Source organism: Myiozetetes cayanensis, unplaced genomic scaffold (genome assembly GCF_022539395.1).
Source record: "Myiozetetes cayanensis isolate MyiCay16 unplaced genomic scaffold, myiCay2020 scf2-11, whole genome shotgun sequence".
NCBI lineage: Eukaryota > Metazoa > Chordata > Aves > Passeriformes > Tyrannidae > Myiozetetes > Myiozetetes cayanensis.
This window is the reverse complement of record NW_026087411.1, coordinates 106,003,114-106,021,779: the sequence shown is the minus strand read 5'-3', so window position 1 is coordinate 106,021,779 and position 18,666 is coordinate 106,003,114. Positions and strand designations below refer to the sequence as shown.

The 18,666-nt window shown below is 37.1% G+C and overlaps 1 protein-coding gene across 1 annotated transcript in view; it reads left to right on the top strand.

Moving 5' to 3' along the window:
- LDAH (lipid droplet associated hydrolase) overlaps positions 1–18,666 on the top strand; it is a 115,446-nt gene that overhangs the window by 40,292 nt on the left and 56,488 nt on the right. The window contains exon 4 of the mRNA XM_050316435.1: positions 8,347–8,516. Within this exon, the coding sequence (XP_050172392.1) occupies positions 8,347–8,516 (170 nt within the window). The remainder of the gene's footprint in view (positions 1–8,346; positions 8,517–18,666) is intronic.

The following is an 18,666-nucleotide window of genomic DNA, read 5'->3' as shown; positions in this document are numbered from 1 at the left end:
ATAACAATTTCAAAAGCCTCTTATAAACCATAAATAACTTTTGAAGGATCAAAGATGGAAAAATATTAGGTTTGCCTAAGTGGATCATTTACTCCTTAAAAAGGATGCAGATGGTATTGTTACATAATTTGGACCTGAATATTAAATTTAATGTTTCCATGGACAAATGAACATAGAAACCTACACTTTCCTTTATATTTCTATTGAAATAGTATCATCCAAGATGAATATACACAAGAGTAAAGAAAAAGGACTAAGTTTACTCAATGCCATCCTAATACCATTATAGGAGCTAGTGAAGCAGGAAGGTGCATTAGTGTTATTTTAGTGTTATTCTCAATATAAATTTTATTTTTGTGTTATTCTGAAGACTCATAATTAGTTGAATATTTCAGTCTTGGTCTGTATTGCAGCTCTGAATAGAATTTTGGGAAGGATTTTCAAGAAAACTTGGGACTGGCCTAACAAATTAAAAGTTATAGGTTGAATTCAGTAGAAGGATCAAACACTTCATAAAATGTCACCCATCAATCTGTCCGGTCACTGTGAGGTAAAAATTCCTATTGTTACTTGGGCAACTCCATACTGGCCCCTCTCAGCTCCTTGCTTTTTCCCTTTTCCTCCTCTTAACATCGTGGTGTGCTCCTTCTCATTTTCTCTTACTTTGGAAATAATTCTTTTTATTTCCTGTCTTTGAAATAACATGGGTTGTCTTCCTTGGCCAGCTGTCTTACTCTGCTCCAAATTTCGGCTCTCCCTTGTTTGCTCACAGTCCTTCTTTCTCTATTTGTATCTGTTTAAACTTCCCAAAGTTTTGAAGTGCTGTTTTCAATAGGTGTGACTGTTGGACTTGCCTACTGCGGCACAGCACCTCATTTGTCATACACCAGAGGAATCAATGCCTGTGAAGTGGTATTCATCTGTTTTCGTTCCCTTCAACACTCACAGAATTTCCACTGTCCTTTCTTTACCATCTCTGCTATATCTACCCAGTCTTGGTGATGTGCAGAACATCATTATTCTGGTTTTCTTCCATTGTTAAACTGTATAGAAGCAAGTTTTGTTGAAGTGTGAAGTTTTGGTTTTTTGGGCAAATGGAGGGAATTCACAGAGCCTTGCACTTGGCTTCCCTGTGTCCAGAAAACAAGAAAATGTAACATGGACAATCAGTTTTCCATGGGCTCAGACGTCCTTGTTTTTGCTCCTTCACGTTGGAAATTCGGATCTACTCCTACAGAGTGACGGTTTTCCAATCTCTCCCCTGCTAAGTGGGTGTTTTTTAATTTTTATTTTACTATTTGTTTTCTCTCTTTATAATATGATGCTGAAAATTCTTACAGATTGTACTTTCTGCAGTTGTTCAGCGTAATGAATGACTACAAAATGGAGTCATTTAAATACAGAAAACTTTTCCATCTATGTTTTGTAAAACACCCATACTATATTTGCTTCATGCATGTTAGAGTGGTTGGAATGGAGACATTGACTGGTGTAAAACTGCGTAATAAAACACTCTTTAATGGTGTTTGTCTTACCGAAATTGGAGACAACCATCAAAATTCTGCTTCAAAGTTTGTACTGTTACCTCATCATACCTTGGTAATAGTTACCCTAATCAGAGGGAAGCAAGGCTGTGAATGCAAAATAAAAGAAGTTTCTAACAGATATCTAAATTTAATAAGTTCAATATGCTCCTGTATACTTTTAATAAAAAATTGTGGTTTAATATTTGTCATGTTTGTTATTATTAGTTCATTCTGTCACACAACACTCGTACTAATTTAATTATAAGACAACTTCCTTTGAAAAACAGATTAGGTGTTAAACAAGTGTCCCAGCAATAGGTATGCAGATAGCAAAGGAAATCAGTAGTTTAATTTGCAAAATAAGGTCTTGTTATTTTTCTAGTAAAGAAAATAATACATATGACCACTGCAGTATCTTGAGTAAATGGTAATTTATTTGTGGAGGATATCTTTACAAGAAGTAATTGCTCCAATAAACACTAATGAGTGCTATGTTTATCTTAAAAGTTGCATGAACAGTTCCTGAGGGTGCTAGGGCCAGCCTAAGGTCTAAGGGTTAATCTAAAACACAATGCTTTAAGACCTGGTTCCTGCTGTCAGGAGGAGTTCTTCAATATTTATTGAACATTCTTTCATGGTTTCCATCCCATTTCTTTGGCCTTTTATTGCTTGCTTTCACAAATTATCCAGGCTTCATTAGTCAAATGAAAGATTGGGTGAAACATTCAGACTTTAAGCAATATGTCTTTAGGGGATGCCTATAATAGACCCACCTTAAGTGGTGGTTTTTAACCTTACAGTTCTGTCTAAACAGTTTCAAGTGGCATCATTCAGTTGTAAGAAATTATTGTCTTTTGCTGTAAGAACATAACCAGTCGAATTATTTATTTAATTTCCAGAATTAGATTTCCAATTATGCACACCATTTTAACAGCTAATCCTTCTGAATAATGAAGTTGTGGGGTTGCTTTCTGCCTGTCACAAGATAAAACTTTTCAGGGGTTGCTTCATCTAAGCAGAAGTTACTCAGTCACAACTGCTGCTCCTCCCACCAGGCTGTTTGTGTGTCTGCAGTGGAAAAAGGATGTGGTGCATAAAGTGTAAAACACTTGACCCAATATGCTGGTTGTACTTAAGGTATTTGGTGGAGATGCAGAAGACTTACCATGACCCTGAGCTAACTCTCCTGAACTATGTGATTGGTTGTACTGGCTGCTTTGTGCCTTTTCATACGCTCTGGTATCATCACTGACCTGTCAGTATTTTCTTCCTCTTTGCTTTCCTTCCTCTTGATACTTTCTTGTGATGTTACTGCATTTTCGTCTGTTTAAAAACTTGTTGTTTCTCCTTACTACTAAGATTAAGCTGGATGGTGATGTGTCACACAGCTGAAATGAGCAGCATCTTCAGAGGAAGAGGTGAATCTTTTCTAGCCCCTAGTTCGGTCTGCAGATACTTACTTGTCTTTATCCTGCAAAAAGTCCAGTTCCGAAAATTCTTGACCACAGGAGTTTATACGAGGGGTTCATTAGAGATTGTCCTTAGATATCCTCCTAGAGTAAATGGTCCAGGGAAGAAGACACAGTGCAGGTAGACCAGAGGTTTTTACCTCCCATACCTTCATGACATGCAATCACAAGTTACCTTTTCGCATAATTCCTTACTTGTTCATGAGTAATTTGGAGGCCTTGAGTATGAGCAGATCTTGGGACAGACTTCAGAGCCACTCCCTGACAAGTGAGCAAGTGTCTGTATGTACTGAGCTCAAATACTCAGCCACCTGTTGTGACCAGAGCAGTTTGGAGTTTGGACATGTAAGCCTTTCCTTTTCAAATTCAGAGAGTACAAAAGCATGCAGACATTTGAGGGTACTGTTGGAAAATCTGGCCTCTAGTATCTTTTTTAATCATCCAATAAAAAGAAGTCTATGATTTTTGGAGACTCTTTAATGATGGGCTAAATTTTGTGAATTGCCAGCCTAAAGCCTGCTTTTATAACTGCTATACTTTTTTTTCTGCTTAAGAATTTCCCTTGCATACACAGCAGAAAAAACAAACAAACATAATTCTCTGTTATTTCACTGAAAACCGAAGTCCTCTTTCCTAGCAAGATTAACTTGTCGACTAATCTTAGAGCAAACACTATATTTTAATCTATCATTGTTCTCTGCCTGTGGTTTTAGCAGAGGTCAGAAAAAGAGATTCATTAAAGTGATGGCACATTTGTTTTTCCGAAAGCACATCAGAAGATTAATGCTTTGCCAAAGAAAATAAAGAAATACAGTATTTCTTTTAATACACTTCAGCTAAATAAAGTCTTAAAATCACATGTCTTGGCGCAGATGGGGTGTTTGCAGCGTAAGGTACAAGTCATATAATTTCTACTATCTGAAAACTGCTTAAATGAGCTGTCCTTCAGCCATGGCATGTATTCCACACCTGAGGTGAAGTCACTCTGGTTCCTTCTCTGATGTAGAGCCATTGGAGAGCTGACTGCCAGTGTGTTTGTGCAAGTCTGTTTGCTTATACAAAGAACCCATTTAAGCTTCTCCACCCAAGAAATTCATGTTGATTTTGGATAATCCCTGGGCGATTTTATTCTGTAAAATAAAGAAATAAATCTTCCAAACTTGTGACACAGCCCAGCTCTCACATATTTTGGACTATGAGAAGTGTAGCGTTTGTGCTGGGGAAACATGAAGTGACATGAGGCGTGGACAACTTTATATTTGTCCAGATGCAAAATAGGTACGTATTTCAATATAGGGTTACTGGAGTTTCACCTTACAAGTGCAGGGTCAGTCCATGATGAGAGCTTTGCATATGGATCACCAAACCCCACACTGCAACTCATCCTCCAGCGTGGCTCTCCAGGACTAGTGCCAAGGTGATTGTGTTTGGCAACAAACCAGGATTTCAGAAGGAAAGGAAAGGTTGTATTAAACAGCAGAAACAATTCTCTGGGGTCAGCCTTGGCTGTCAGGACTTGCAGCCTCAGAGGGATTGTATGTGTATGTAACACAGCCCAGTAGCCATGGGAGTTGGAGCATCCTTGCTCTGAGTGGTGTGAAATGTACTGTGCTGAGGATGATTTGGCCCAGCACAGTGGAATAGGTGTCTGTGGTCATCATCAATAACAACTAACCCATCCAGTTGAAAATTGCTTCTGCAATCTCTACTCTCCCCAGCTCCCACAAAGAAACAGTAGTGCACAGGCCTGAGCTGAGTATGCTCAAGTTTTAAACTCCAATCTGGGCAAATGCAAGGAGGAAAAAACCCTTGTTTTCACTCTCATTTTAATCCCGAGCCATATCCTTCCTCATTGGCAACAGAACTGGTTCTGAACAGGCACATCTCTGCTAAAGTCAATAATAGCTATGAATATCTTGGCCAGAATCTCTTCAGTGCTATTTATTAGGTAACTAAATAATAAATTGGATACCTAATGTCTTCATAAATAATAATATAATAAATAATACAAATAAATATATGTAATTTATTTATGTAAATCTAAATAAATAAATAAAATAATTAACTTTATTTGTTTGGCATAGATATCTAAACTTGGAAAATGTTGAGATGGGGCTAGACTGTCTCTGCTGTATCGTTTATTAGTTTCATGGGAGCAATGTTCAGCAACTATTTTAGCAGATACAGATTTCATATAGTGAAAAGCAGCCATTAACCTCAAGAGATTGAATAATGCAAATAAAAATTTGGTTTTTTTCCTCCTTGGTTTCTGGGGTCTTGTGAACCGTGAGAAATTCTCTAGAAGATTTATATATCTACTTTACCTCCTTTTCCCTTGTTCTAAGTGGCAAATAAGCTGATATTCTTGTGAAAAATCTAATTTTCAAGAATTAAAATGAAATGTCAAACATTCTGAAACATACTGATAAGTTACTGAGATGACAGTGCCTGACTAAAACAGTATGGAAATGATAGCAAATGTTTGCAGGAGGAAACAACCCAACACATGGTCATATGCATATACTCAATATAACTTATTCTATCACTTATTTCTGTATCCAGTGGCCTCTTGTATTTCAAGTATTCTGGGGAGTTTTGTGTTATATATACCTGTAATTAGTCTTGTGATATAGACAACCTGTTCCTTCATGTGGCTGAGCTGCTGTGTAATTAAATTAAAGTACATTTAAAAATTTAAATAAAATGTAGGCCTAATAAACAAAATATTACTTCTCATCTAATTTAGCATTCTTTGAGTGTGTTTTAGTAAACTTTTTTTTCGTTTTGAGTAAATTACTGTTATTTATGCTGGGATATGACCATCAGTAGTTTTAGCAAAAATATTAGTTTAACTGAAGAACTTGTTTGTTGTCACCTTTGTTCTAATAATTTAAACTCAGAAAAGAGCCATCAGAATATGGTCTTGAGCAATTATTTTGCTTCTAAAGGTTAAGTTTCATGCAGATAATCAAAAAGGTGATATAGTGTCAGCCCACTTGGGCTACTAATTAGTACTGTCACTGTCAGCCTTCCAATAGCTTCACTTCGGTAGCATTAGTAATTTTTAGTATTTGAGGTTACCGTCCATGTGATAATTAGGACTTGGCTCTCTGCCAAATGTCTGAAAGTCACGGCAGCAGCCCCCCCCTTCTCCCCTCCCTTCTTCCCTTAGGGCAAAGGAAAAAAAAAACTATGAAGATTAAAGAACCCAAAGTCAAGGTACTTATATAAAAATATATATATTTACATATATTACAGTTATATACAGTGAAGATACTATGTACATAATAAAAGGGAATCCAAACACCCCCCAAAGGGATAGGGAAAAGGGGAAAAAGGGACAAAAGGGGACAAAAAGGGACACCGAACAGGTATATGCAATTAAACTCAAGAACTATATTAATAACTAGCAAAACAGATCTCACTACGTCCCGTAGAAAAGCAGGATTGGCAGACGTGGCCAGCACTCTCCGAACTTCCACGTGGCAGGACAGTGGACACTGCAGGCCCCAGCCTTAGATAAGCGAGACCAACGCAAGGACCCACTGCTCCTGAGCCTCGCTGGAAGAGAAGAGAGCGAGGTCTCTAATCTCTAACTTACTTATGTTCTGGTTTACGTAAAAATCGTATGGAATACTGGGCACTTGGCCACTTCCTTGGTTACAAACTGATCACCAGGAAGGCCTAGACCAAAACCATCACAGTCCAATTGCTATCAAACTTTCTGCATACGGATTAAAGTCCCATCAGCCTTTGTGATTTGGTAAACGCTATTCACAGTCCTAGGCAGTTCACTCATAGCTGTCGCCTTCTCCAAGCAGGAGAGAGCAAAACCAACTCCCATCTGAAATGGATCTGTGATACTATCTGACTTTCTCTTGCAGTAGTTTTTCAGTGCATTTCAGTCTTTTTAATGTATTTGTAGTATCGATGGATGCTTTCTTCCACATCTATTTTTCACCCAGGGAACTGTTGCAGGGCACATCAAAAGAAACCAAGTGGAAAGTCACACCTAATACTTGGTAAGGGCTGTGGGTGCACCATCTCTGTCAGCTGCTCCTGAAAAGGTGTGTGGCATTTGCCAGGAACTTAGATGCCATCTCTAGGACCATGGATCAGTAATGAACCAGTCCTCATCATGTGTCTGAACAATTCTGCCAGGAGATTTAGCTTGTTTCAGACTAAAGCCACAAAGCAAGTCAGCCTGCAAGGAGTATAAAAATCAGAGTTTTAAATTGGGATATGAAATTGAATCCCAAGATAATAGTTCAGATTTAAGAGATTAAGTGATATTAGTGCCACTACATCTCCTTTTGGTAAGCCAGATGCAGACATTCCTTCACGCTTTCTGCCTCTTTTCTTTGATTTTTTATTTTAGTATTTCTTATAATCCTTTCAGTGGAGTAACCAGCTTAAACTGGAGTGGTATATCCTCAGCATAGCATTTAGTGGGTAGAGCACTTTTCTAGCAGATGAAGAAGCTGTGAAACCCCTTAGATTGTGGAACTTGAGATCCATGTCAACCACCTCATGAGCAAGAGTTGAAGATGCCCGAATTGCTGTATATTCTTACAGACACCGGTTCAGCTTTGTCTTGTTGACTGGCCAGGAAGCAATGATCCGAGTTCTCATCATAAGGGATTGCCCAAGCTCCCTTAGGAGGTCTCTGGCAAAACAGTGATCAAATTGCACAATAACCTAGAACCATTGAGCTCTAACTTGATCTTCTTTGTGGCTGAACTGACAGTGATAAGAACCTGCATAAATAGGGGTAGTTTGTGTAGGTGCTAATGCTCTGTGTTGACACATAGCCATTTCCTATTTTTCCTCATTCCATGGGACATTTTTATACATCTTTATTTTAAGACAGAAGATTTTGAATATCTGAAAGTTTTAGTGCATGATAGCATACATGACAGTTTGTCTTCTCTGAGGAGGGACTCTTATTCCTGGGCAGCATTGCTGTTGTAGGTCCTGATTATTCATTGTGAAGTTGGATTGATTTAAGCTGATCCAATGCCCTGAGTTGATCGTGTTCTGAATGAAGGAGATCACAGTACTGGATGATGTGCCGTGAAGCTCCATGTGTTTCCTTATCTTTCCCTGGTTTGCAAGCTACACATAAGGCTTCACATCCTGTGCATGTGATTCATCAGTCTATATTAGCCAGTGGTGGTAACTTTAAATTATTAAGTCTGGTGGTTTGAGTTGTTGTGTTTTGTTGGTTTTTTTTTAAATTAATATGTGTATTTATTTCAGTGTTTTACAAAGAAATGATGCAGGGGGGAGGGGGAGAGATATTTGAGACTTCTGTTGTTGAACCAAAGGACTTCTTTTCTTTTATGTTTCAGACACAGATATTAAGGAGCTAGAGGATGTTTTTGGACTTAACGGACAAGTAGAGCATAAGCTGAACTTCCTCAAAAAGAATGTATCAAAAGATATAAAGCTGGTACTGATTGCTCATTCTATTGGTTGCTACATCACCCTGGAGATGATGAAGCGAGCATCAGAACTTCAGGTAACTCAGCCTTCTCAAATGGGAGTTACATTATTAGCAAAGCAGGGCATGTGCTCAGCCTGTGGGTAGTGCCAAGGGTTTCCTGTTCTGCTGTACACAAACTTTCAATTAAAATGAAGCAAAAAGTTAATGGCTTATCCTACTAATATATAATATAGTAGTTTGATGTTCTGAGTCTGAATTTTGGCCTTTAATGCTCTTGTAATATAAATAATTAATAACTGATAAATATTTTTAGGGCTTTCTTGCTCTCATCTTTAAGCAATTTTTAAGTAGATCACGAGATATTTGGCAATTATATTACATATTACACCAAGAATTAAGACTGGTTATGGTTTTAATAGTGGTTTCTTATCTTGAGGCAAGCAGATTGCTGGATGGACATGGGGAAATGTATGGAAACTACAATTAATATAAATGGTGATGAATACTCTGAAAGATGTTTTTAAAATTTAATACATATGCAAATACCATTGTTTCTGCCACTCAGTCTTGGTTTGTGTAACTCAGTGAGAGCTGTTACTGCATGTTTGGTGTATCTGAACATTTTCCCATTATCACTGTGAAGCAATAAGAAGGCTGAGGCAGGACCATGTCCTTGCCCCTCTGGAAATGGCAAACTGTTAGTGCTCAGTAATAACTCACTCAGTAATAACTCATCAGTGGGTGATGAATGAAGAATACAGAAATTTTATTCTTAAACATTCACTCTTACTAAATCATTGCCTCTTCCTTTACATTATAAAACCCTCAGTGGAAGGAAGTGCCGTGTTAGCATAAAGTCTGTGGTTAATATATGCATGTGGTTAATATATGCATATCCACTTCTCCATGACTATTTCCACTGCACATCTAGCTCTTTTTTTCCTTGAAAGTAAAGAGCAACTAAAAAGGTGAAACATGAGGATATATTTCCACAGGCATATTTCACATTGTGATTATAAACTAGGGAATTTTTTAAAAGAACTTTTATTACTGTTTTATCTTTTCAGGAAGGAGTATTCTAGAAAATACTATGTGCAGTAATTTGTCCAAAAATACTAACTTTGGTCAAAATGTGTACAGTCTTTATTGCTCAAATGATTTTATCTGGTTTCAGTTAAACTATAAATTGTCGAGTAACTATTTTACACCTGGTTCATTGAATGCTGCCAATTTGCTATTCATCAGTGTTTTGAAATGTAGGGATCTTTGTGACACTCTTAGGCTGCATGGTGCACTGTGTGCATGAAGTTAATATATGACAAGCTACATTTAAGATGCATTTAACAATAGAAAATATTTGTGTAAGCCAGAGCATTGTGCAACCTTTGTCGCTTTGCCAAAAATAAGTTAACTCTTAGGTTTTGTAACATATGAAGTGTGATAATAAGAAACTTGTGTTTCCATCTCTTCCTTTATTTTTACTGGAATATTTGATTCCCACAAGATTTTGAACACATATGTGTATTTTAGTAGCTAGATCATTTGATTTTATTTTTGTGTAGTTCTTATGTGATATTCTTTCATTATATGAATTTTCGTTTAGGTCTTAAATTCACTGCTTTAAGAGTCTTTCATAGCTTAGAGTTTATTATTCTGAGTTAGAGGTTAATATGTTGTATTTATTGTTCAAATAATCCTGTAAATATTTATATTTGGAATGTGTGTTTAGCAGATTTGATTTTTAGAATCACAGTGTCATAGAATCGTTAAGTTTGGGAAAGACCTCTGAGGTCATTGAGTCCAACTGTTGACCCAGCACTTCTATGTTCACCACTAAACCCTGTCCCCACAGTACCATATCCACATGTTTTTTGAGCACTTCCAGGCTGGTGATTCCACCAGTTCCCTGGGCAGTCTGTTCCAGTGCCTGACCCCCTTTCAGAAAGAAATTTTTGTTGCGCACTTTAAAGCCCTGCCTTAGTCTAGCCAAATACAGACTAGATTGTTCCTCTTTTAGTTCAGCTGTTGGTTTTCACAAAATCACAGAATCATCAAGGTTGGAAGAGACTTTCAAGATCATTGAGTCCAGTCATCAACCCAGCACCACCATAAACACCCCTAAACCGTATTCCCAGGTGCCAAATGCAGATCCAGAGACCATGGCTCTACCGCCTCCCTGGGCAACTTAATTCTAATGTTTAACCACTGTTTCAATGAAAAAGGCTTTTTTAATATCTAATCTGAAACTCGCTGGTGCAACTTCAGGCCATTTCCTCTCATGCTTTTACTTGAGACAAGGCAGAAGAGACCGACCCCCACCTCACTGCAGCCTTCTTTAAGGCAGTAGAGAGCAGTGAGGTCCCCCTTGAACCTCCTCTCCTCCAAACTGAAAAACCCAACTCCCTCAGCTGCTCCTCATCAGGCTTGTTTTCTAGCTTTTCTAGCCTTTTCACCAGCTTCATTGCCCTTTGGACACGAATGCTGCTGGTTTTCTTGGGCCCTTGTGCTCTGCAGGTTAATGGGGTACTGCATTTTTTTTCTTAGATTTCTGTGAGATTATTCTTCCTTATTTCATTAAGAGAAATAAAACAGGAATTGCCAGTTTTCTTCAGCATAAATTCAGTTTTGGATCCCATCCCTATTTTCCTATTGACTCTCAAGGAGGCTTCTGTTAAGGACTCTTTCAGGAGGCCCATTAGCACAAACTTAGTCTTAAGTTGATGCCTTTGACTAAATTTGATTGGTAGAGGAAGGGCACACAGGTTACATCCACACTTGTAACTACATGGGGCTACTGTACAGATTTGAGTACTGGGCTAGTAATGTTTTTAAACTTGCCTTTAAGTGACTTTTCAGCCCAAACAAGCCAGCAACTCCCAGAAACAACCTGGAATGGTTCTGGGATTGGCAAAAGCCCAGGACCATTCCCAGGAGTCAGTTTGGATGAGGACATCCTACTTGGAGACAGAAGGAGATTCAGCCATGTGGACACAGACCATCCCATACCCTCCTATTCACTGACAGGGCCAGGGAATGGTTCCTGGATGCTCTGTTTTCTGGTTCACATGTAACCACAAACACTTCTTAGTTGTCACGGTGGGATTCAGATCCTGACAATATTCAAGTGTGGCATCCAGATTTTGCCAGACTGCTAACAAATTTTGACACTGGGAAGGAACAAGATCAGCCTCACTTTGTGGAGGTGGAACACTGGAAAGCAAGCTTCCTTGGTGCTTGCTCTTAACCTCATAATCTTCTGCTCTTCATTTCAGATAGCAAAACTGAAAAATGAGACTGAGTGACAAAATGATTTTCTCAGTTGTTGGAACATGAGCCTGACTCATAAATATGCTCCAAGCTCCAGGCATTCTCTTCTAAAATGCAAATCCTTACTTGGAGGATTTCCTTGGGCTTTACTGGCAGCACTAGTGAGTGTTTCCTAGAACACCTCTTTTGATCATTAATTTAGTCAAAGATTGACACGTTTCCTTGCTAATGAAATTCAGTCTGTTACAGCATTAGTCTTTCATTTGCAGTGATGCTTTTGAAATGCCAGCACCTTTGTGCTAATAAATTAACACTTATTAATTGATACAAAGTAAGTATTACTCTTCCTGTAAAACTCAATGATGAGAAAGAGTTTAAAACCTCTGATTATGTATTAGTTTAAGCAAATGAAATTTCTGTAATATATAATTCAAACTCATGCATTGCTACTGTATCTCGGTGATGTGAAAGAATATTGGGTATTGCTAGAACTTGGTTGATTTCGTAAATGACAGCTAAAAACCTGTAACTTGGAATAGTTGTGTATAAAACAAATTCATAGGTTAGGCTCCCTGTCGCATAATTTCTGTGCACATGTTAATTGTTTAGTTGAACACTTGATTATGAGTTTGGAAGTGCTTTCATAATGTTAGGAAAGAGAAACCTCACAATGTTTTTAAATATGGGTATTTCTACAGGAAAACAAAAGTCTCTACTATGGAATTACTGGAGATCCACAGGATCTGTGAGACTGTGAGATTAAAAGAGGGAGATTTTTTTAACAGTACAGGAACTACTAAGCATGTCTGACCTTTGAGATAATAGGCAATCTTTTAAACTGCATGAATGGAAGAGGGAAGGAACATATGAAGGAAATGACATTTGTTCAGTTTCTATTTTGCTGAGATTAAAAACTGTGTATGTGATCCAAGACTGGTGGTGTCACCATTGCAGAAAACATCTTCTGAAAGGATGGTGATGTAACAGGCTCTGATGTCCTTAGAAGTTCTAGTGCATTTTGGAAGTAGAAAGAAGATGAAAAGATAAAAAGGAATATAAATTTCTATTGCATTTTTGAAAGTTTCATTTAATATAATAGTATCTAATTCCAGTGTTGATCACCTAAAGTAAATGTCACAGTACTTTTAAACAAAGTCAGTTTACATAGCTGTTGTCTAGGTAAATTAACCTCTGGTGATCTTACCGATTATGAAGTTTAAAATATGCTTAGCAAAGAAATATATTTTTTACCACCTTGCATTCTCTCTTACAAAAGTAAGCTTATCTCAGTTCTTTTGAAGAGTACAGTGAGACTGCATAAAATAGAAAAATATTATAGAACTATATATTTATATAGAGAGACAGTAATAAATATATATTTTATATATATTCTTTACTTACATAGAGAAATATAGAAAAACAGCCAGAAGATTTCTGAAGAGAGAAGATGTCTTCTCTCTATACTTTGTGTAAAAATGTGCCAGGGTGCAGTGTGACCAACAGCATGTTAGAAGCATAAATAAATATTTTTGATTTGTGCAGCTTATTTGGATTTGTCCTTACTGAGAACTGTTTGCTCTTGGTTCCTGAATGGGTTGGAGTGTTGAGTGGCATACATGATATGTGGTTATGTCTAGCAGTAGGGATCATGATCTGGAGAAACACTGTTTTTATATGAATCTCGTGTTTGTGGCAGGCTTAAATGAAAAGTGCGAAAAATCACCATAAAAATTAAAGTGGTTAAAAGACTTACAGTAACACCAACCCAGTGACACCGTTTGCAAAATCATTATGCAGGAGAAAAACAGATGGCTATGCTTAGCCGACCTCACCAGGGAATTGGTGCACATTTCAAATAAACGTGTATCTTGTGAAGAAAGCTATGAATTTCTAGGCCATGATATAAAACTAATATATAAAACTGATATATTTTTCTTCTTCAGTCCATCTATCCAGACAAATGAACTACATAGTAAAAAACCAAGCAAACAGCATTGGACTCATATAAACCCACCTTCATCCCCCTTTAAGTGTTGAGGAAGCAAAAAGAACAGACTCTAACACAATTTTGCACAGATTTAAACATGAACCTAACTTCAGTTTCCTTCAGTGAGATGTGTGTGTTAATTTAACTTTTTAACTTTATGGATGTTTTAAGTTGATCACTGAGTTGGACTATTTCTATTATATTTTTTTTTAACTATTATTTTTTGGCAGCTCTCTCTGTCAGTTCTTGACGTATCAAGTCTTTGGGAGTACGTACAAGGAAGCCCAGGTGGTCTGAGGCAGCAATCACACTAAAATTTGCTTTAGTTGTCAGCATACACATTACATAGTCTGAAAAATCCACCTTGCAACTCTCAGTGACACTTCAGGCAATATCAGTAAGTCTGGTGGAACAGCCAGCAAAGCAGCAGTACGAACTTGGGGCACATGCAAACGTTCTGCAGCTTACTTACTTGGAAAAAGGGAGAAGTAATGCAGATGATTTGTTAAATCTAACCAAATAAAAGTATTAAGATACTGTGAAGCATCGAAGTTTCTGAGAAGATTTGTGGAGAGAGATTTTTTTTTTTAAGAGGAAAAAAATTTAACCAACCTTCATATGAAAACCTAAGACAAACATAAAATGTTCTCTCTTTAGGGTGGGAGGCTGCAAAGCGAAGAGCAACAGTTGGTGAGTTCATGGCAAAAAGCTGTTAGAGAGATCCTGTTTTTTTACTGAGACACCTATAAAAAGCCACCAGACAGAATTTGAAAGCTCAGCAAACCCTGGGAACGCCATCGATGAAAGGCTGATAACTGCAGAATGGGGTTGAGAGTGTCAGCTCACCCAAGAGACTGCCAGCAACCATTATTTTCAGTGGTTTGATGACAGACCCTAATCCTTAGGGCCCCAGTCATATTCTCTTCTACCTCTCCTCACCACTGCTGAGAGGAATATAGAAACAATATGAAAAGTGAGATTTTAGTCCGTGATGATTCAAAGTAGGAAAACATAAGAGCAATAATTTTGATTTCAAGAGACTTGGGTTTTTTTAGTAACGTTGTGTTTATTTCACTATTAATGAAACATCTGATTGGAGATGTATGTAGTCAAAATTCAGATAAGCCCATAAAAATTATTTTTTTCTAGGAAGTTAACAGGCATTAAACTGGCCAAATGTACAAACATAAAAGGAAGAAAAATAAACTGAAAAGCAGAATCTGTGATCATTCATCAAGAATGCAAAGGAAAACATCAGAATGAAGAAGAAATTAAGGTGTAAACATAAAAAGATGGCTAAAATGGTAATTGGCAGAATAACAGCTTTTGTTAAGTGCTGGGAATTTTTACAGATTTGTTCATAAAATTTTGGTATTTTGAATCTCCAGAAATTTAGATTCATATTGTAACAACTGATTAGATAGAAATGAGAGAATCTTAAATATGCAACAAGAAGTGAGTTTCAAAAACAATTAGGATTTATGGCATATGTTTTAAAAAGAGCTCAACACCATTTCAAAAGCCAGACTTCTCAAAGAACTTTTTATACTGAGTGGTGAGATCTTTTGAAATCTTGTCCACAGATGTGTGTGCACAGGGCTTGAAAATGAGAAGCTCATCTCTTTGGAGAGCTGGACCAAATGATTGGAATCCAGTATATGTTGCACATAGCTTGAATTTTTTTTTATTTTTTTCAGTGCAGTTACTGTGCTTTTACAGAAGAAAACAGAGCCAGAAATCTCTAGTTTTCATGCTGTTTTAATATTAAGTAGAGAAAAGAGAAAGTCAGTTAGGACATTAAAGACTTGTTCATGAAAGCAGCAGCTGAAGGGATATTGTGGAGTTTTTGAACATAGACTTTGCAAAGATGTGGGTTAACTCTAAACATGGCTTTAACTCTAATAAACAGTATCTGTTCCTGGAAGCTCTATATTAAAATTGATGTTTTTTGTCAATCTTGAGTCCTCAGCAAAGAAGTTGAGCTGCTTTGTCAGCTCCTGCCTGTGTTGTACATGATAGTTACTCAGGCAGCGGGGAAGGACTTGTTTTGGATCTTCTACTTAGAAGAGGTTACTTAGATTGGACAGTCTTTTAATTGCAATATTTTCTACTCTGTCATATTATTAATTTGTTCGTTCCCCACGATTTATCATGAAGTCTAGGGCTGCTTCTACTGCATTGGCTTCTATCCCAAGAATGGTGTGTCCTGTTTGAAGAGTTCATTGCAGGAGTGAAAGGAATCAGACAAGGACACAAACTTTACAGAAAACAGTTATGATATCTCTGAGCTTAGACAGTACATTCACTGCATTTAGGGCATTTCTAATACTCCATAAAATTAAGTTCAGGCAAATACTGGAGAATTTTTTTCCCCGTATCTTTTTATTATTTCTGTGGTTGCTGATTATTTAGGGAGTTTTTGCCAATGCCACTATGGATCTTTTCAGATACCTGAGGATGTGTTGACTGTAAGCCTATGTTTAGGGAACTAAATCAAGCCCTAGAATTCTTCTTAAGAATCCCTCTCTGTACCCTTATGACCGAGGTTATCTTCAAAATTAAATGTAATAGAAGTCTGCTTCCTTTTCTATTTATTTCAATGTGTAAATATTTTAAATACTTGATTGCTATTGTTTGGATGCAAGTGTACTTAACTGTGGCATTTTTTTAAAAAATCATTGGATTTTGGTCTTTCATGTGGAATTCAGTGTTAAGTATACATAGGAGCGCAAGTCCAGGAACAACAATGTATTTAATAAACTTATTAACTTTGGAGTCCGGTAAGAAGTTTCAGTTGATGTTAATGAAAATATGCTTCTAATAACTTTGTTACAACATTTCTAGTCACTGGAAAATTTTAAGAACATTCCGCTCCATTTAAAATTCCAAAACAAAGCATAGTTCTGTTTAAGGAGCAGAATTCACCGAGTCCTAATTGTTCTTGAAAATATTGAGTTTCTGCTCCTCTATTTTAGAACAGTAGTATGACTACTGTAAGTATATTTTACTGAGATGAAAGGTACAAAACCCAGTTCTCAATAAATATAAGTTAAATTGTGACCTTTAATAGCAGCTGGCAGAGTTTAGACTTTTTACCTGGCTTGGGCAATTGAAAGATATTCTACAAATTCTTGTTCTCAGTTGAACTAAAGCCCTTATTACCTGATGACCGGTTTTATTTGTGTCATAAATTAGATATGATAATTTCGCTCTCTTAGCAGATTCCTGCCTGTATTCCATTTGTCATAGTAATTAAGGCTAGCAGCACTCTGTAGTATTGCAAAGGAAGGAATTTTCTATTTTCCCCTTCTTATTTAAAATGCTTACAGTTCTGGAAAGGTCAAAGCAAGGATGGAAAAATGAGCTGACTGAGAGAATTCCCCACTCCCTCTTCTCTCCTATTCTCCTGATATCCTGACAAGACTTCAGGATATAAGTTCTATCTTGAACCTCAAATACTGCTGGTTTCTTTTCTTTCACAAAAATACAAAGTTCTGCTCAGTGTATACTTCCTGACATACTCATTCGGTTCTTCACTGATATCACAAGGCAGACCTTATCTGTTCTTCTTCCTCCAAGCACATCATTAACTAAGCCACTTTAATTGGTTAAAATGGCAGTGGGATGAACTCCTTCCAACATTCAATGCCAGCCCATCTCTTCTTGTCTGACTGCTTGGGTTGACTGGATACCTTTTTCAGGGCTGACTTCAGTAAGTGGTAAAAGACACCCCTTCCAAATGTCTTTAGTGGATCACTAAAAAATATAAGTCCAAGGATCTCAAGGCACTGATGCAAAATTATGGCCTTTCGTTTTCATCAGCAAAATGAGATTATAATTGTAAGGCTGGTTTCTCACTCACCTTGTTCAGCCACATTTCCTTAAACTGAGTGGATTGCCATTGAGATTTATTTCTAGTTGTGGCTGTACATTGATGACTGTGAAAGCAGTTGGTTCAAGACAACAAAAAATCTGATTCTTAATGCTTTGTTTAGGTTGAGCCACCTCTCCAATTTAAGGACATATTGCTGGTTCATCCTAAGGGGTGAATGTCCCAGAGCATGTCTACAAGGATCACATTTACCAGTCCATGTGCTGTAAGGGTACCTGCAGATGCAATGCAGTGATCTCATGGGAGTGCTACACTCAAAAAAAAAAAAAAAAACCCACCCTGTACTTCCAAAATGAAAACGGAAAGAATTTCTCCTGGAAAGTGGCAGCTGTGTTCTGACATTCATGTAATGGGAGCAACTGAAAGCTTTATGGTGTGTAACTGTGACACTGCATTCCAACATAAGCTTCTCCCTGCCCTTCTTCCAACCAATAAACTATTCTTCCTCTCTTTTCACTCTCACCCCTCCTAATCTTCTTCTGTTTATATGCTTTAATCATAATAGCAACAAATCCATCCCTGCTGGTATTATCACACCGTTGCAAATTTTGGCTGTCTCCTTTGGCACTTCCCTGTAGATGGAATGACATTGCCCACTTTGATGGGGCTTAATTCTCTATGTAAAATACTACCCTGTCAATGAATATTTTCTCTATTAAACTATTTTCAGTCCAACAATAAGATACAGATTTTTGGGAGAACAGTTTTCTCATTATTACCTTAACCCATAAAAAGGCTTTTTCTTTTTTTCTTTTTTTTTAAATTCAAACATTTTGGGCAAGTTTTCAGTTACCCAAATATTTGTAGTACAGAGTAATTTGCATTTCAGCCCTGTGAGACTTGTAAATGTAATGAACAGTCTGTGTGTTTAATATTTTTTATATTTTTAATAATTTGCAAATAGTTCAGTATGTAGAGCTGACCTGTTGAAAAATAGTTTGCAGTGTCTGTAGAGAACTCTTCTGAGTCTTTTGTGTATTTAGCAGAATTCTGGGCTACAGCTGGAAAAATTCTAGGACTATTTCTTACTGGAAAATATTTCAAGTAATGTGAAACAACAGATAATTTTTTCCTGTGCT